The sequence below is a fragment of the Alternaria infectoria genome (genome assembly GCF_024043175.1).
Source record: "Alternaria infectoria strain BMP 0036 chromosome Unknown scaffold_22, whole genome shotgun sequence".
NCBI lineage: Eukaryota > Fungi > Ascomycota > Dothideomycetes > Pleosporales > Pleosporaceae > Alternaria > Alternaria infectoria.
Genome location: NW_026250711.1, coordinates 322,153 through 341,388, shown reverse-complemented (window position 1 = coordinate 341,388; position 19,236 = coordinate 322,153). Strand labels below are relative to the sequence as shown.

Genomic DNA, 19,236 nt, shown 5'->3' with positions numbered 1-19,236 from the left:
TCGGTACCCAAGGCATCCTCTCCTGGACCATCCCCTACGACCCCTACCCCATCGACCTCTCCGTGCTCCTCCAACCCCAAGACATCGTCCCCTTGTCCATTGCCCAACTAGCTATGACCTACAGTGGTGACGGCAGCCTCTCCTTCGACAACAACGACATACTAAACTTCCAAAATCCAATTACCTGGGGGGCGGAGAAACCTGAAGTGGGGGAGTGGACGGGGTACTATCGCTGGTGGGTCTGTTTCACGTACTATGGGACAGGGTATGTTAGGCAGACTTTGGTGTGGGGGACAGGGGTTGGGAAACCTGGTAAGTTTGGTGCTTTCTTCTTTTTCGGTAGATGTTGATGTTAGGGTGGTGGGACTGTGCTGACTGCTCTTGCTAGATCCGCCGAGTTGTGTTAAGGTTGGGGTTAAGAGGGTGTTCGTGTGAGAGATTGCCCGAACTAAGTTCAGGCTTCTAGTGTGAGTCTAAGGCGCATTGCGTTATTCGTCGATCAGATGGTAGGTGGAGGTTTGCGGCGAATAGGGATGTGAGGTGGACCTGCGTCGACGTTACGGCTGTTGGGATCAGTAGAATGATGACAGGAAGAAGCACGACTTTCATGTGACAATCAACGTTGATTATTGTCCGGGTTAAAAGTCCATTTTTGTGTCTCCAATGTCAAAGTCTTCAGTAGGCTCGGCCGGCATGCTCGTTGTTGTTGAGGCTAGAACGAGCCCTCCAAATGCCCATGTGCCTTCCAGGAGTCGTGTGTGCATGCCTCAACACCACATTGAAGAGCAAAAAGGCGACGAGAGCTCCGGTGGAAGTAGTGTGCCTAGTCGGCCCAAAGCTCGCATTCATGGGCTGAAGCATTTGGGGTGGACCTCCCCGGCCGTAAGGCTTGACCCTCAGTCCCTGAAGCTTAAGCGGGTTAGCGTGTCACGCGAGGCTGGGCGTCTTCCATGTCGCGTACTTAACCTCAGCCTTTCTCTATGCGCCCGCAGCGAGATCAGCATCCAGCACTCTTTTCATCGTCCAACGATCCTATCGGTCGTGACTCGCAGTCTTGGAGGCTAATGACGCGTCAAAATGCCTCACGGCGCGGCTCTTGAGACCCGCGTACGCCAAAACCGCCACAAGCACTCTTGCTGCCAACGCCAGCCCTACTGCAGTCAATGTCTACTACGTCAAACCATTGCGTGTCTGCTATTGGACCCATAAATCTCCGATTAACGCGCAAGGCGTTCCCCAGGACGGATAGGCCTTCGAGATGGTCGCATTCAGCCTTCCCCGCGTAGATCCGACACAACGTGTGATGGCGTTCGAGGCGAGCAATGCCGTCATCGTGCTTTCCGGCGAATGTCAGCTAAGGTGCACCACCAACGTAGTGCTGGTAAGGCAGACTGTCTTGACCTCGTCTCTCGACAAGTACAGCGCATAGCATCGATTGTATGCCGATATTGCACAACACATGCTAACTAGCACTTCGTCATTCTTTCGCATCGCATCGCATCGCCCTCATGATTCCTACATTGTTTTTCTTCCCCTTGGTCCTACTTACAATACCTATAACCGCACAGTCTTCATCTTCCTCCGCATCGAATACACCTATACCTAGCAGCGCTACCGAAACGATCGTCGATGTCTTCAGTACCTTTACGAGCACCTACTCCGCCGACTTCTCGAGCGGTCTCCCGGGCATTGTCCTGAGCACGTTTACCTCCGGACGGCAGAATGCCACCGCTACCTCGTCGACGACAACACAAGAGGTGACAGCCATAGTCGGGCTGTCTCCTCCGACTGAATCCTCAAACGGCACTGCTTCAACAACCACGACAACTGCTCGTCCAAGTCCGACTAATACTCAGCCCTGCAATGGATACGTCGAGTTTTGCCAGAGGAGGTTTTCCAACATCTCTATGGTCGTCGCACATAACAGCCCTTTCGTGAGGCCGCACAATGCAGCCAGCAACCAAGACTACCCAGTGCTTAATCAGCTCAATGATGGAGTTCGAGGGTGTAAGCGCATCATACACGATACCGGAAAACTCTGGCTGACGTTCAACAACAGTGCAGTTCGAGACCCAAAACCCCAACGAGACCTCCGCTATACGCCTCTGCCATACCTCCTGTAACCTGCTCGACGTGGGTACCCTCGAATCATACCTCGCAACGGTCAAAGGCTGGCTCGACCAACACCCATTCGAAGTCATTGCTATCATGATGGGCAACAACAACGGTCAGGATACCCGAAACCCAGCGACAGACTATATCGCACCTTTTCAAAACTCAGGAATTATGGAATACGTATGGACACCGCCTTCGGCTAGTCTGAATCTGACAGACTGGCCCACATTGGCCGAGATGATTATTAGGACTAAGCGTGTCGTGGTGATGTTGGACTATGGCGCAGACCAGGAACAAGTCCCGTGGCTGCTCAGCGAATTCAACTATCAGTGGCAAACACCCTTTTCGCCGACCGATCCCGCGTTCCCTTGCACGGAGCAACGACCCCCGAACCAACCAGAAGAAGTCTCACGCGAGCGCATGTACGTGATGAACCACAACCTGAACATCGAAGTCAGTCTCCCAGGCGTGAGCAGCATCCTCATACCAGCATACTCACTCCTCGATGAGATCAATGCTGTGTCTGGAAACGGTAGCGTTGGTCTTAATGTACAAAACTGCGAGAAAATGTGGAATCGTCCGCCGAATTGGATACTCGTCGACTACTACAACTACGGCAGCTTTAATGGCTCTGTCTTCCAGGTTGCTGCGACGGCCAACAACGTCACGTACAACGAGCAGTCGTGCTGTGGCACAGAGGGTACCAGCGCGGCGCATGCTCTGAGAAGCCAAGGGCTGTCCATAGCTTCATTGTTCGTTGGCGCTTATCTGTTGTGGTGAGTATAGTGCAAGGCAGCTCAATTAGTCTTGGAGTATGGGTATAGCGAGGCGTTTCTGGGAGTTGGGTTTGTCTCCATCTACCGTACCGCTTGAGCACCGTCCGTTCTTGACCAATGTAATTGTTGTTCTTTGTAGCCTTGGCGGTGCGTTGCTCAGTGTGCTCGCCTGCGTGATGGCTGGTCGACTCAAACCAGAGACGATAACAGGGTCTTCCTCTCAGAGATCACCGATCCAGTCGCAATCTGAGTGACCTATACTATACCTATACGAAAAAGCATTTCAACGAAAAGGGTCAGGAAACCTCGGCGGTTGCGCCTGCAACTTCCATCATGCGCTTCGAGCGAGAATGGGCGCACTGACCGCATTAGGAGCTCCGGCTTCCAACACCTTCTCTTGACATGATTCTCTGCTTGGAGCCTACTGACTTATTCACTTTAAGCGCTGACTGGACTATTTATTCGCCAACTCCTCCCTCCTTTTGTCAATACTTGCGCCCGCATCACGGATCAGCATTACTAGCATCTTTGTCCTCAACCTCAACCTCTACCTCTACCTCAACCTCCACATACGAACGCTACCAACAATGTCGTCAGAAATACCTGACTTGGAGACCCGAATACTCGCTCTGGAACGCATGGCGATAGCGGATAGTGGAAAAGGAGAGTCCATCAACCGCTTCAACAGCTTACGATACTGTCCGCCACCCTTCGATAAACTACCATCGCTCAACTACGGACCGAACAAGTACACGTACAACTTCGAACCAGCTCCTCGCCAGAACGACGCAGTCATGTGGTACATTACACTTCTTATTCGCGACATGGAAGCGGACCACATCGGCGTCGCAGACATGCATTTCCGAGTAGAACCTACCAACAATTCACCTCCGTTCTGGCTGGTTTTGCCCGATTACACCACGTACTGCAGCAAGCTGTATACCTTTATGGATAGATTCAATGAGTTTCCCCTCACCGCTTGGGCAACCTTTTCCCCAGGAATGCCCGGTCCGACAGAGGATAATCTACACTTAAAGATCGGTACAGAATGGATCTTGTTAAAAGACTGGCTGCTCTCCAGCCAGACGCCAGCTGAAGACTTGGTTGGCGAGAGGGGCTACAGGGCGCAGCGCATATGTTGGGAGCTCAATGGGAAGCACTTCCGGCTCGCCGACCTTCCAACGGAGATGCGCATGAAGATTTTCGAGTTTGCTCTCGGTCCTCGAATTTATCCTTTGACTAAATCCAAGGACGCTGAGGTTTGTCTCGGCCTGGGTTTCCGCAGTTGGCATGACAGCAGTCAAATCGATCAGCGCCACCCCTCACGGCTGTATGGACGTGAGCACACAGTTACAGGGTGCTCCGCTTACGAGCCCAATCTTGCCCTCTTGTCTATAAACAGACAGACCTATGGTGAGGCTCTTCAAGCTGGCTGGGAGGACACCCGAAAGTGCTTCTTCTCACCGATTCAGCTCAGATCAGTTCTTGAGGCGGGTACCAAACCGAACTATAACTGGCTCAATCATCTCATTCTCGACTTCACGATGTCCGATTGGTTCAGTTTCTTCGGCGTCGGATTTCGTGACAACATTAGTATGAATAACGGTGTGTCTCTTGGACCTATACTCCCTACATTGGATGGACTGTCAAGTCTTCAGCTTTGGTTTCGAAGCCCAGACGACGGAGCCGCTTACTATCCTTACGGGATGCGTCTTGTCGATAGGTCAATAATGGTCAGCTTTGTCTGTTGTCAACGTACAATGGTCGACTGGATCATGACATTCGCTTGGCCATTTGTAAAGGATCTGCCAAAGGTGAGACTGGGTGGGATCCTGAAAAAGGACACAAAGGACAAGTGGAATGAACTCCTCGCGCTGCCTGCAAAGGACAAGGATGGCGCAATGGACCACGCTGCTGAGCAGGCGGCCATTCTGAATACCCCATCAGCAGATATGTAAGCGTCTACTCATCTTCAAAAGGCTTCCCACCCTGGTTACTTTCTAACAATATTGATAGCCCACCTCCATGCTTTTGTCGCACGCCTTGCAAGACTAGACACGGTAACCGTCACATTCCCGACTATCCATGGCATAAATCACCTCTGCCTGATAATTTCGACTGCGAGGAACAAGACGACGCTACTTGAGCGAGCTAATACCAGGAGCATGTCAATCATATATCGGAAGACCAAGGCATCCAGTCCAAAAGGTCCGTCGCAAAGCGGGATTACCTCAATCAATTAACCGGAGGAGTACACCCGATATCGTCATACGCGAATAGCAATTGGTTATAGGATAGAAGGTGTCGTAATCGATCATGCTTCTTCACTGGACGAAGAAAGAGTGAAGCTTTAGAGACTAAGATCGCAATCTGCACACATCAAACGAGAAGAGTATGAACACGAAACTCACTTATCTGTTCTCCACATTGGAACTCGAAGCTAGCTTCCAAGACCAGAAACATATCATTGAGTTACTTCATCATGCTTCATCGCGCCCTGAGAGACTGACAGACTTCAAACACGCCTTCAACATCGCGTGTAGGTGGCTTCGCAAAAGTTTTTTGCCATGATCTAATGCAACAGGTATTTTGACCAGCCGCTCTATACGTTTAGTAGCCCAACTAACACGGAAGAAATCGGAGAAAGCAAAACGAAGCCTCTGTATACGCCACACCATTCCCTATTACTACTGCCTACAGCAGAATGCACAGACCATTCCTATTCTCTGGCGCTAGTATCACCTCCCTGTGCATATGCTCGGGTCTATCAAGCCTTAGTCTATCAAACACACTCAACTACAAGGCCCATCAGCTTCCTCAACTCCAACACGATGTCCGAAGTGGCTGCTTCTGGTCTCTTCGCTGAGCCTTCCGACCCTGACTACCACTCGCAGTCAGGTACCGAACACGACATGGCTAGTCCTACTCTTCCTCGGATACCATTATTTGTACCATCTCATTATTGGGATTACCATGTGCATTTGCCCGTCGGCTATCACAGTTACCCCGTTCAACAATACTCGAGCGGCTTCGAAATAACCTCCTTTGGCCTACCATATTACTCTTACGAGCACTGGCAACATGAGTACAACAATCTTCCCTCGAATATGGCTACTCTCGACTCCGCAACCCAACGACACAACCCTGACAACTTCCTTGAAGCCGCTGTGGAGGCAACGAGCCCAAAGCTCTCCGCCACAGCGCCTTCCTTCGTACCCGTAAAGTCCTCAAAGCTCAACGCAGCAGCACCGACCTTCTTCTTAAGCCGTCTAGCGATCTTCGATCCTCCAGCCGACGACGATCTCGCAAAGCGCCCTCGCAAGTACAACCGTCCTCGTAAGTACAACCGCGTCCTCCCCGATGCGCGCAACGACAAGATCACCTGCGCGCTCGAGATGATGCAATGTCCACGCGATGGACAAGTCGGCCGCTTCACCGACGAGACCACGTACGAGTTTAACAAAGGATGGCACTTCAATGACCCCGTACTCGCTGAGATGTACCACACGATGATCGCGCCGAAGAAGCGCAATTTCGCTGCTTTCGCTCTGCGGGTGAACATTCGGCCTGTCAATGACGCGCCCCCGCTGTGGCCGCCTTATATGAATCTCTTCGATATCAAGTCTTACTACTTTGAGGTCGTCGAGAAGGATAGTGTGAAACAGGCGAAATGGGTTACCATTTTGCCGAGCGGCTCGCCACCGACTGCTGAGACTGTCCACATCTACGAGACATACAAGAAGAAGTGGATATCTTTCGGTGACTGGCTAGCGAAGAACGTCAAGTCGCGCGAGTGGCTCGGTCGCCTTGGCTATCACTTGCAGTTCAAGTGGTACAAGAGCAAGGGCAGCAAACGTCGCTTCGAGGACTTTCCTGCCGAGATACGGGAGAAGGTTTACAAGGTTGCGCTTGGCGGTGAAGTATATCCGCTGAACAGTTTGTGCACCGCTGAAGAGTACACCTGCTTCTGGCCCGACGGAGAGCTCGGATCTGAAGCTCAGCTAACGCTGGGGTTGGGCTATCACCCCGGTTTGTTTATGCGTGTAAAGGGTGAGGCACTGTTGGCGTCTCCATGGGATGAAAACCGTGTGCCGGAAGATCGACCTCCTGTGCACAAACCGAGTCTCTCGCTTTCGGCGGTGAACTCCACGATCCGCGAAGAGTTCCTCCATTTTGCCTGGGTACGAATGCGTAGCCGGTTCTTCACACCAGACCTGTTCGTTCTAGCCATTAAGGCGTGGGCAGGTCCAGCGATGGCTTACCAGCATCTGAGTAAGATCGAGTTGAACTTCACGAATGTGGAGTGGTTTGAGTTCTTCGGCGTTAGTCTGCTTTATTCTCCGATCGCGATTACTGCTTCTGAGTCAATGGGTTCTTGTCTTCAAAAGCTTGACAACCTCCGTGACTTACGTCTCCGCTTTCGGACACCATATGACGGCTACCAGGGCAGTCCCTGGGGCTGTAGACCCGACAAACATCGATTGCCTCGGTACGGAGGAGAAGATTACATTTGCTGTCAGCGTACGATAGTAGACTGGATTTGTACCTTCGCATATCCCTTCCTGATTAACAAGTGCAAGGAAGAGAGCTTGGGGGAGAGATTAACGGTGACGTTGACCGGTGCTGTGAAGACGGTCACGAAAGGGAAGTGGGAGGCGATCTTCAAGGGCCAGCGCCATCACGACCAGGAAGCGGCGTTGAAAGTCATTCTTGATACCCCGGATGAGGAACTGTGAGTAACAAGGTACCTACGATTTGTGTCAGACGTATACTAATCCTCCAATAGGCCTCCGAGATGTAGCTGTGGAACATTATGCGCATTTCATGACGAGACTCGTCATGAGTACTACTGCTGCGAGTCTTATTTTAGGCGTGGCGATTGGTTCAATCCCAATACTTAGATGCGGGGCTAAAGGAATTAGAGTGAATGTATGACCAATGTGGAACGGGTCGCGGGATTCAAATGTGAAGAAAAGCGGAGGTATAGTAGTAGGAGACTAAGGATACATCTTTGAGACTACCATGTAACTCGTTTGGTTGGGGATGTGGCGTCTCTATCATTGTCTCAATCATAAGATGTCCATCATAGTACTCATCATGCCAAGGTCGCGCATGCAGTAGGATCGAAGGTGTCGTAGTGAACTCGCATGCCTATTCCAGATGATTAGTATGCCCACGAACAGTTCATGTGGCGAACCTGTACTTACTGACTGGCAGTGGGACCCACTCATCCTTAGCCTCGCTCAAAAAGCTCACAGTACCCTCTTGAACCTCCCGCCTCAACGTTTCTTGCGTACCTGGCCCCTTTCTGAGACCTTCCATCCGAGCAAAGATACGCAACTGAGTGACTAAACCAGCAACGATGATGGGCCTGGTCAGAGCTCCGTGCAGCCCGTCGATGAATGGTAGATATAGCTCGTGTGGACGGTCGAGGTTGATGTTGTCAGGGTCAGGAAAGATAGCGGGATCGCGAGATGCAGTTGCCACGTCGAGGATAAGATCGTCACCCTTGTTTATACCCTCTGAGTGCCGCCAGTCGCTAGTGGTGAGAAAGGTGTTAGGGATGCGGAGGAAGCCAGTTGCGGGTGTGATAAGGCGCAGAGCCTCAAGCACGTATGCGCGCAGTACCTCGGAGTTTGCTGGTGTGATGTCTTTCGCCAGTTTTTGGATGTCCGGCCAGTGCGTAGAATGGTAAGGTTCCGAGAGGAAGAGATCGATGATTTGGCAGAACTAGTAATGATCAGCAGGGGCGTATGCATGAAGCGACTTCTAGGCTTACGGCAAAGGTGCTAAACACGACAAGATCAACGGCAAGTATGACCACTAGAGAGACGACTTCTTTGACCTTTGCCCCATTGTCGAAGAGCCGTTGCATCACTTTCGCTCCATGGTCTGGCATGAGATTGCGCTTCGCATGTCGTCGTTTTCGGGGATCCGGAAATTGCACAGTGGGTGATGCTTTCATCCCTTCGCAAACAACCCTGACCTCTTTCGACATTTCATCGCTTGCAACGATTGCATCCCTCCGGAGTGCGGCAGACTTGGCAGGATTGTTGTCTAGATGAACAAAGTGAAATACTGCTATCATCTTGCTGAAGAGCTGCTTGTCATCAAAGCTGGCCGTTGAATCTTGCGAGTCGTTGATCGGGATGTTGAACAGACACGCAGCAAATTGTGTCCAACTGCGAGCTGCCACGTCTTTGATCGCGTCTATTTCGGCCACTTTGAAAAGCCATTTGCTGTTGTTCTGCACGAGCTGGGTGGTTTTCAGGTTGAGGAAGTGCGCAAAGATTTCCACAGACTCCTCTGGGCCGAGTATAGCTTGTCGAATAATGTCTTGCTGTTTGATGGCAGCGGAGGTGTGACCAAGCAGAACGTGTGGTTGATACTCCAATTGTCGCAGGGTGTGAGTCCACGCTGTCGTGTACAAAGTCTGGTCACGAAGAATACGGAGGATCATCTTGTAATCGGTGATGACTGTGGGAGGCGACCCGTAGCGCGGCTTCTCATAGCAGAAATCTGTCTCGTGTCCGAGAGACTTCTGTCGTCGTCTCATCTCCACAGGCGTGGTCAGCGGGTAGTGCGCGTAAATCGAGTTGCCACGATAGTATTCGGGAAAGACTCTCATCAGTAGCTTGTACATGACACCTCCGCCATCGATTGAGTATTCGCTGGAAGCTGCGTTGAACCCAAAAGCTGTCAGGTGGTGCGGGGTGTAGTCCATGGTGTAGAATCGATCACCCCGAATAAGAGAGAGCGCATGTGACACCACTGCTCTGGTCGCGGTCGTTCCTGCACACAGACCTGATCCCGGAGTCATTGGGGCAGTTGGCTCTTCCAGAATAGTTCCGGCATATAGCTCGACATTCTCAACATCCTCGTACAAGACTTCGAGCGCGGCAGCGACATCGGGATCGGGATGGATATCGGTGAACGAGGTGTGAGATGTCATACCAAAGAATCTCCTGGTCTCATTGAGAGAAGCCACGCCCCACTGTCGACCTTGCTCTATACTCATTACCTCGATGACTTTCAACGCCAAAGGGACACGGCGTGGGCCGAAGCTCATGGCAACTTCATCCGTGGCTTCTGTGAGTATTTGAACGATATCCTCATCGCGAAAGTAGCCGTCGCTCTTCCTTTCGAGACCAGCGAAGACACGCCGACCAGGATCCGCAGGCGGTATAGCAGCATGTCGACGCATACCAGCTCGCATGTCTTCCAATGTCAGATGGCCAATCTTCATATCTGGACATATCATAGACATGTGATCTGTGAGCCAGTCCTCGTCCTTCATCGATATAGTCGAATGCCACCGATAGATCATGTTGATCTCGGCGCTTGTCTGGTTGCCACGGGCCTTGTCGACATCTGTCGGCCCAATGATACCCTCTATCTTTGCTCGTGGATCTAAGGTTACCGAGGAATCTACGCACTGTAGGTTGAGGATCGTGCGCACGTAGTCTTTTAGGACAATGTTGATGTATAATCCGGTCGTTACTAGCCGTGCAGTCTGGAAGAGGTCGTTGTCGCGCTTGCTGAGAGCTCGCTTGTAAAATCCAGTGTCAATTCCAGCCGCGTTGCAGGGAGGGCTGAATCGACCGTTCTCATTGATGATGGCCAGTTGCTCGACAACGATGTTGTGAAATCGCGAAAAGCATACGATCAGGGCAGAGGACTACCAAAGATGAGCAATTACACAACAAACTAGAGCTCATGACTTACCGCTGCGGGCCGGCTGAGGATCCTTGTATCAGCGAATGCATCAGGCTTCAACTTCCCATCAACGAAAGTACGGACCGAGCTCTGTGCCTCCTCGGACTCCCCGTATAGTGACGATAGGTCCAGGTATGAAGATGTCATGGCCACATCGTTATCTTCGTCGCCTGTGCGAAACACATCGCATACCATGACAGCCGCGAAGGCAAAGAACAGACTCGATAGTTGGCTGGGGTGTGGCTTTGGCTTGGCTTCTCGCGCGAGCAGTGTATCGAAGAGCAGTTCTGGATCGGGAAGCTTTGTAGGTATATGTCTTGGAGTGACCATGCGCGCGTAGTACGAACCAGCCTTACCGACGTTAGGCAGGTGGATGTTGTTGTTGCTTCCATCAGCGGACCGGTACTTGTCTGGCTCATGTCAGTATTGGAGAACGAGACGGAGCAAGGCGAAACTACATCGACCCCCTAGTGATGAATACACCGGCTGTTCCATGTCCCTACAGAACGTTTTGAGCAAACTACTAGTACTGGTCTCATCAAGAGTAGATGATGCCAGGAACTGTACGAGCTTCTCCTGTCATATGTTTTTAGCTGCGGCTCTTCCCACGTCGAGGCAGTTACGTACATCGTGTGCGCTATCATCAGAGACAACGCTATGAGTAGTGCCACTGAAAGAACCGCCTGTTTCGTGATAACTGGGACTAGCATGGCCACTGGCATCCTGGGCCAGTTCCTGAAGAGGACGCATCGGACCGTTGTCACTCGGCAAAAGAGTGCGTAGGTAAAGGTATAATAGAGTGTATGTCGAGGTTGAGTGTGGCTGACACGTAGCTGGCACGAGAGTGAGGTCATGCTGTGGCGTTGGCACTACCTTATCGCATGGCCTGATGGTATCCACATGGAATGATTTCATCTCATCGCCAAGGAAACGGGGTTCACTGGATGAAGTGGTCGCGAAGTAGCAACAAATACGCCTTAGAAGGAAGTCACAGCCTTGCCCTCGGCCCATGATGACGCCATTACACTCTCTTCCAAAGCAGGTGCAACCAGCAACCGATAACACAAGCCCGCGATCTTGATTGAGCCATGAATAACGTAACCCAAATTATCACCAGCTCAATGACCGAAAACCTGGCCATTCTGCGGCTTTTCGCACTCCCCAGGCTCCTCAAATCGCAGGCTAGGCTGTGTCTCTTCGATGTCATTTTCATCGTTCCATGTAGCTCCATATCTGACTCGTCTTGAACCAATCTCTTTGACTAGTGCCTCTACCTCCGCATTCGAGCTTGCGTTCTGTAGCACTGGCGCAGCGAATGCCTTCGCGACTTCGATTGGTGACAGCGAAACTTCCCTGCCGAGGCGCCACCATCCCAGAGATATGCTGAAGACGCATAGAGTTGCTATCAGGGTAATGGCCACGGCGAAGGCGAGATAGATGTAGTGACTCCTGTATATGATCTTCGCCCATTCCTCCTGCACTTCAATGTGGTACGTGTTGTTTGGATTTGGCGCTGTATATAGCGCCATTCGAAACGCAAGTTCTCGAGCATCGCTCATTATATCGAAAGTCGGATCCGTGAAAGTCCCCCAACATCCCCCGCCACTTTCGTTCACATAACGCATAGCAGTCGTACCAGTGAACATCGAACTCCACCAGAAGATTCCTTCGAATCTGGTCAGCGAGCTGGAGGCGTATAGGCTGTCTAAATAGAACCATAGACCACCATGCTCAGAAAACTGCGTACCGCTTCCTTGTAGGTAGAAAGGTTTAATATAGTGTGCCACAGCCCGATCAGTCTCCCAGGATGTGTCGGGGTCCAGGAAGATCGTGTTGTTGGCTATGACGAATGGATATTCGATGGTGGCGGGTGTAAGCGAGCAATTTGTTCGGATAAGAAATCCTTCACAACTGTCGTTGCGTTTTATGATGGATGTGTAATTGATGATTTTAAGGTTTGGCACTTCCTCGTAGTAAGAGAATTTGGTGAAGAACGCTTGGGCCTCAGCATGACTTTCATTGTTGAGAGTGAGGTTGTAAGAGATATCCGTATCATTCACACACTGAACGTCGTAACCCATCCCATGTATGATACCTTTGCACGTCCCGGAACACCCGGAATCGGTAATATTGATTGGATTGCGGTTGTTGTGCTCCTTCACGACATGCGTAAACGGGTCACTAAGTCTGTTAACTTCGTGAAAACGTCCAGTTATGTATCCAGTATAATCAGAGAAGGATGTATTGTGTATGCTGATCGATGCATTCACGGTATGAAGTCCGCGTGTTTGTTCAATAACAGAAGCCCGTTGAAGCAAAGGACCGTTGATAGGCACCAACGTTACGACCAAAGCCGTCAGGGCGATCATATTGAACGAACGACCCGCGAGCACGATATCCTTGACGCCATGTCCGAAAGCCCAGATGTGGTGTAAATCTCTGACCTTCGCATCGCCTCGAAGTGCTTTAACCCACCAAGCGACAGTAATCGCTTGTGTTAGGGCGTACTGTAGGGCGAGATTGGCGAGCGTGTACGTGATCGATAGCAAGACGGTGGGTTGGTACGTCCAAGAATCGATAGGTTGACCGTCCGAAGTGACGAGGATCTGGATCATGAAAGCGGAAGCGACTAGTGTAGCGATGAGGGCGAGGTGTCCGGCCCAGGGTAGGCGGCGCCAGAAGCCAGTTTTCCATGCTATTGGCTGGGGTTCTTCGGAGTGCTTGAGAAGCTTTTGTTCTTGTTGTTGCGCCATGATAAAAAATGGGATGAGGTTCGGAGAGTCGCAAAGCTCACGGGGAGAACCTGAGCAAGGCTGTTATACTGGATGTAGCCCCCATGCGATGGATCTTCGCTAGCACAGCTACTTCGCCTCGTTCAGATTGCAGCTGGAGCACACCAAAATCGCAGCCTTGTCGACACCTGCCAATCGCCTACTCAATCTCCCACAGAATGCAGCATAGCCTAGTGGACTACCAAATCGCAGTTCATGTGGCAATGAATAGAGCCGCCGTGCCACATTGGCACATCACCGAGACCCTCCATCAAGACGCATGATGTGCCTGGTGCGCACACCCATTCGTCGATTCTTGGAGGGGTACTGCACCATAGCTGGAATGTAACAGGGGGTTGTCTAGAATTTAGAAGTAGTATGTAGACTTGCATACTGCCATTGAGGGGTACGTACCACGTGTATAGCCACACATGGCCATCAAACATAGCCCCCAAAGAACCTTGCATGCTCAAGGCGGTACTTATGACGCCAGGAGGTAAGGATCGATATTGCGGTAGCACGAAGAAGAAAATATTGTAATCCAGTCATCGTAGAGCTGCAGTTGCGGGCAAGGGAGTGTTGGTGCTGTGAATTTTGGTTCATGGGTATCTCATCTACATATGAAATCGTACCGTATCGCTCGTAGCGTCCGGGTGCTCATCCTCGTTCGAACCGTCGTTCCCGGTCGGACCGTTGCCGCAGATATCCGCCTCGTTTTAGTCTCGTCCTTGCTTCGTTCTCGTGCCGTTTTCGTGCCGTTTTCGTGCCGACGCCTAGAAGACCATCTCATGCGGCCTATCGCTGCTCCTCAAAGCGAAGCTAGCACCAAGGTAAGACTCCAGATCAGGAGTCCTCTTGATATTAGCCATAAGCGCCTTGTCCACCTTCTTCTGGTCTTCTATCCGCTGAGGATCCGTCTCCTTCTTTGCGGGTGTCTCGCCGTCCTTGAAGAAGTCGTCCTCGCCCTTGCCGTCCTTCTTCTCGCGCGCCCAGTACTCGTCCTTGCTTACGCGCGCGACGACTTCCTCGTCTAGGCCGGCGATGTCGACGACGGTGGAGGTCGCGATGACGTAGCGGTGGTTGACGCGACGCAGTGGGACGCCGTTGGACTTGAAGGGGCCGGTGATGAGGAGGACGCCTTGTTCGAGCTGGCGCAGGAGTACGACGCGCTTACCGCGGAAGCGGCCGGAGAGGAGGATCAGGACGGTTCCTGGGGCGAGCGACTCGCGGTACTTGGTGGGGTGGGCTGTCTTGCGCGCCTGTGAGTTGGGTCGTTAGCTTGATATTCGCGATAACTCCAACATACACATTTGTGTGTCTTTTCGACAGTCCAAAATTCATCGCGAATGATGCGCATACCTTCTTCATCTGCGCCTCCTCCTCGGCAGCGTAGTACTTGGATGCTTTCTGGTCGGCCATTGTGTTGATTTGAGGCAGAGAAAGTCTCGTAGTCAATTAGTATGTGTCGCACGCAAATTTGCTACATCAAATGGAATAGCCCGGTATCTACTTACATTTTCTTGTGGTGATGATGATGTCGCCGTCGCGATTTCAGGGTCGAGATGTGCGAGCGCTCGCTAAGATCAGCCCTACGGCGCTAGTGGTCCCCGCAAACCATCGTTCACATGTGAACACTGGCACAATTGTTTCCGTGATGCGGACGCATGCCGTAATGGTAACACACTGTAGCAAGTGTGATCGCAAGATTGAAACAAAGATACCAGTGGAGTCGCATAGATCATGAGCGTGTATTGTACATTAATCCGAGACCATCCGCGTGTGTAGGTCATTACATCGTGGGTATCAGCAGCCCATTATTTCTTGTCTGTCAGACTTTGCCTCTGCCTCATTTCACCCATCTTTCCAACAGCCTTGTCCATGCCACTCCACTTCCGCACAAGATGATTCACGCCGACAGGCAGTGCACCAAGGATCTGGATATACTTTGAGTACAGAGGCAGCGCAATCTCACCGCTCTCACCCCGCTCAATCAGCTTGATGATATCCTTTCCAATATCGGCAGGCGTAACCACAGGCGCTAGGAAGTTGCTTGGGGTCTTGAGGCCTGCAAACATGGTTGTGCCCATCTGACCAGGTTGGACGAGGATTGTCTTGATGTCCTTTGCGGCGGGGTTTTGTGCAAGCTCCGCGCGAAGCGAGTGGTGCAGCGCCAGGAGGGCCGCTTTCGAAGCTGTGTATGCGGATAGGTTGGCGGCACCGAGGTGACCGAGGACGGAGGAAACGGTTACGATGGTGCCGCGGCCTTCCTTCAGCATGTGCGGGAGGATTGTACGAAGGGTGGTGAACTGAGACAGGGTGTTGACGCGGAAGGTGCTGGTGAGGTGTCAGTAGATGTCAATAAGGATTCCAGAGTATACATACCGCTCCACATCTTCAGCGGTTGAGTCGAGGATTGATTTGGTCTGCACCATGCCAGCGTTGTTGATCAAGATCGTCGGAGCACCGAGCTATGATCGTTAGCAGAGTACGGTCTCCTAGCAGAGGAATACTCACATCGTCGACAATCTTGGCTACGGCAGCTTCAACCTGCTTTGCATCGCTCACGTCGCACTTGTAGTAAACCACGCCCTTGTTTTCCGCCTCATCTTCATCGACCTCCTTCATGTCTAGGACGGCGATATTGGCATTGCGCATTCCATACGTCTCTGCCAATAGTCCACCCAGGCCGTCGACACCGCCCGTTATAACGATAACTTCTTCCTCTAAATCCACCTCGCGCGGTGATCCCCATGCGATCCGGTCGCTGATGAGCCCGAAGATGCCGGTGACAGTCATGAGCATAGCCCAAGCCATGGCAATGCGCATCTCGATGTTCTCATAAGGCGTGTACTGCGCGCGCAGACACAGGACCACGACCCATGATACGAATGGGTGGAAGACCGTGTATCCGAGGACGTACCATATCAGATCGACGTTGATGTAGTGGTGCCATGGCTCGTCGGGTCGGTCGAAGCTCTTCGGTAGCTGGACGGGTACTTCCCTTATTGAGGAAGACATGGTGGGCATGTCGATACAAGAGGATTGTTGAATCATGGAGGATGGTGGGGCGCGTCGGCGCGTAGTTGAGGCTTGGACGCGAATCGGACGTTGAAAGTAGGTAATACGGCGACAATGCTACCCAGGAGCGAGAAGTGAGATGTGTGAGAATGCGCAATTTGCGCAAACAGTATACGGGGCCATTCTGTTCTTATTGTGCTGTCGCTGATGCTGAGGTTTGCAGTGTTTCATTCGCGCCTCAGGTCTCCATGACGCTAGCCGGAGTGCTTCAAGCTGTGAGTGAGGGGCTGAGTAAGCGACTTCCCTTGTCGTGCGCATCTGTCCACACCAACCCTAAACCCACAATACAACCACCACCATGGAGTTCAAGAGATCACCCATCGTGCATGGCGGCCTATGCGACCGTTTTTGTGGTGATAACGCGATGCCGAAGTCCCCTTGTGCCAGAGCACGCACAGGCGGGGAAGTATCACCGCCGTGCGCCGACGCGCTTCATCTCCTGATCACCAGATACCGGCCCCGGGGCTTCCCTTTAACCGACCGTGGTTATTGATCGTGCTCTCCTTCTCGAGACATGGTGGCAGTTCATACTGGTAAGGAGAAGGCAATTCCCGAATTGGACCTGCTGCGCCAGGAAAGCGATCTTGCGAGATCGTGATCGCCCTTCCAGCTACATGAGCAAGCACCATGGACCTCGAAGAATGGTTCCACACGTTGCTAGCATCTAAGAATCGGCTACGGTAGCTGGAGCATCTTCAAATGACTACGCACCGATATCTCTAGGGGTCTAACAGGAAGCTAGGGTAGCAATGGGCTTGGAAGATCTCACGAAATGCATGAGCTACCTTCCAACGCATCCGGCGCACCTCCCCAAATCTTTCCAAATTATGGCAGCAACGGGCGATGTTACAACTTCCTGTGTTCGTTATGACGACACGTAAACACACGTTCGACTGCTCATAAACTCCACCTCCCATCCCGAGTCTCTTCTTCTTCTCCAACCCCTTCTCCAGTGTTTTCTACTGCTACTGCTGACCGCATCATCTCTCATACCGAACCCTTTCAACACAATGCTCGGACAAGCCTTCTTCGTCCTCGTACTCGCGGCTCTGGCTCAGGCCGGAGCTATCGTCACCAACCATTGCCCATACACGGTCTACATCTGGTCTGTACCCCAGTGGCTCAGCAGCTCACTCACCGAAAACGTCCCTCTCAAGCCTCATGGTCAGTACCGAGAACCATGGCACTTTGGGTCCCCCCTCAATCCTGGTGTTGCCATCAAGATCTCCGACAAGTTCGAAGGTATCAACAGGGGCGCCAACGAGATGGACTTCGCCTACACGATTGACCTGGACACCTTAGACAAGGTCTGGGTCGGCCTGGACCCGATTCGAGGCAACCCCTTCCACAACAAGATCGCCTTGCACAGCTGTCACCAGAGCTTCTACGGCTCCGCAAAGGTTGAGACACATGTTTGCACCCCTAAAGACAACATTGAGCTTGTCCTTTGCGATACGTCACCACGCGTGACTACACTGAAAGATTCCACGTCTCTTGCCGATATCATGTCGTGCTACGACTACCCATATTTTGGCCTTACACACCACGGTGCAGACAGCGTTGAAGTTCACACGGGCAACCTTCCAGATCATGTGGCAGAGGATACCGACTCCGACTCCGGATCTGACACGGACGGTTCCGAATCGCGGGAGCTCCATACCATGAAGTTCACGTATACCATGGGCATGACCGCTGAGTTCTCCGATGAACCGACCCCCGGTTTCGTACCGGCACCATCCACATCGTCAGTGATTCTTCCGCCTAGGCCAGAGAGTACCGAATCAGGACTAGTAGTTCCGCACAGGCCAGAACCATCGGACACCACCTCCACCACGTCGCGCGGGGGCTTTTTCACACCACCTGCGCCTGCACCTCGCGAAACAGACTGCCCAGATTGCAAGAAGCCACGAAAACCAGGAAACAGCCCATGCCTAGCCAGGGTCATTTACCCGGCAAGACGTCGCGTCCCTGCAGCTCGCAACACTCCAGACGACATTGAGCCAACACGCGTACCAACCCCACATCACTCAGTAATCCCAACACTGTGCAACATCGTCCGGAGGTACCACACTGGAGTCGACGATTGTGATGAATCGGCACTAGAGTCGTATGCTCGTGCCATATACCCCACAGTTTGCGATCCCGTGAATGCTTCACTCCTGATGGGCTTCCCATGCGAGGAGGTTATGGAAGAGATGAAGAAAGTCTACCCAGCCATCGATGCTCCGGTGATCTCCCGGGCCCCCACATGCGAGTGCGAACCTGACTGCGACTTCTGCGGACACTTCAACGATACTTGCTACTGCGCAGGAGCTATCGCGGCGCCGATGCAAGCGAGTATACAACCCTTCCCCACGGATCTCCCCACGGATTTCGAATCCTTCGCCTTCACCTCTGACGATCAGAAGATCTGCCTGTATTCATTGTGCGACCCAGAGATCCCCGGAGTCAACTGCCAGGACGTAGCCGACCTACTTCATGCCATCCTAACGCTCAACAACGAGAGTTACGAAGAATGGGTGTCCGAGACCAGGCCTCATACCTGCGATGCTTACTCTGTTTTCAAGATGGATACAGGTCAGCTGGCAATCTGCATTGCTGATCTTTGTGCACATCACCCTGAATCGTGCGACAACATCCAGGCTCTTCTCACTTCAGGTACCAAGGCTAAGTTGGGCTTGGACGTCTTCTTCATCAAGCACCGCGCTGTCTGCGACCAGGTCCTCGATGAGAGTACCTGAAGCTAGGGCATGACCAGCGACATGGTGGACTGGGGAGCT

General features: G+C 52.2%; 7 protein-coding genes across 7 annotated transcripts; 4 read left to right on the top strand and 3 right to left on the bottom strand.

Moving 5' to 3' along the window:
• Positions 1-1,508: 1,508 nt before the first annotated feature.
• Positions 1,509-2,895, top strand: J4E92_009303 (uncharacterized protein; the record flags this gene model as incomplete). The annotated part of the gene is made up of 2 exons (XM_051500652.1): positions 1,509-2,007; positions 2,060-2,895. The coding sequence occupies 2 exons, from the start codon at positions 1,509-1,511 to the stop codon at positions 2,893-2,895; spliced, it is 1,335 nt and encodes a 444-aa protein (XP_051349224.1).
• A 583-nt stretch (positions 2,896-3,478) lies between these two features.
• Positions 3,479-4,849, top strand: J4E92_009302 (uncharacterized protein; the record flags this gene model as incomplete). Its single annotated transcript, XM_051500651.1, has 1 exon — positions 3,479-4,849. One exon carries the CDS (start codon positions 3,479-3,481, stop codon positions 4,847-4,849), a length of 1,371 nt encoding a protein of 456 aa, XP_051349223.1.
• An 873-nt stretch (positions 4,850-5,722) lies between these two features.
• J4E92_009301 (uncharacterized protein) lies at positions 5,723-7,627 on the top strand (the record flags this gene model as incomplete). Its single annotated transcript, XM_051500650.1, has 1 exon — positions 5,723-7,627. The coding sequence occupies one exon, from the start codon at positions 5,723-5,725 to the stop codon at positions 7,625-7,627; it is 1,905 nt and encodes a 634-aa protein (XP_051349222.1).
• A 448-nt stretch (positions 7,628-8,075) lies between these two features.
• On the bottom strand, positions 8,076-10,937 carry J4E92_009300 (uncharacterized protein; the record flags this gene model as incomplete). The annotated part of the gene is made up of 3 exons (XM_051500649.1): positions 8,076-8,621; positions 8,671-10,569; positions 10,617-10,937. The coding sequence occupies 3 exons, from the start codon at positions 10,935-10,937 to the stop codon at positions 8,076-8,078; spliced, it is 2,766 nt and encodes a 921-aa protein (XP_051349221.1).
• A 3,214-nt stretch (positions 10,938-14,151) lies between these two features.
• Positions 14,152-14,797, bottom strand: J4E92_009299 (uncharacterized protein; the record flags this gene model as incomplete). The annotated part of the gene is made up of 2 exons (XM_051500648.1): positions 14,152-14,637; positions 14,738-14,797. The coding sequence occupies 2 exons, from the start codon at positions 14,795-14,797 to the stop codon at positions 14,152-14,154; spliced, it is 546 nt and encodes a 181-aa protein (XP_051349220.1).
• Positions 14,798-15,192: 395 nt separating this feature from the next.
• Positions 15,193-16,396, bottom strand: J4E92_009298 (uncharacterized protein; the record flags this gene model as incomplete). The annotated part of the gene is made up of 3 exons (XM_051500647.1): positions 15,193-15,712; positions 15,761-15,846; positions 15,893-16,396. 3 exons carry the CDS (start codon positions 16,394-16,396, stop codon positions 15,193-15,195), a joined length of 1,110 nt encoding a protein of 369 aa, XP_051349219.1.
• A 1,070-nt stretch (positions 16,397-17,466) lies between these two features.
• On the top strand, positions 17,467-19,197 carry J4E92_009297 (uncharacterized protein; the record flags this gene model as incomplete). Its single annotated transcript, XM_051500646.1, has 1 exon — positions 17,467-19,197. One exon carries the CDS (start codon positions 17,467-17,469, stop codon positions 19,195-19,197), a length of 1,731 nt encoding a protein of 576 aa, XP_051349218.1.
• Between the last annotated feature and the right edge of the window lie 39 nt (positions 19,198-19,236).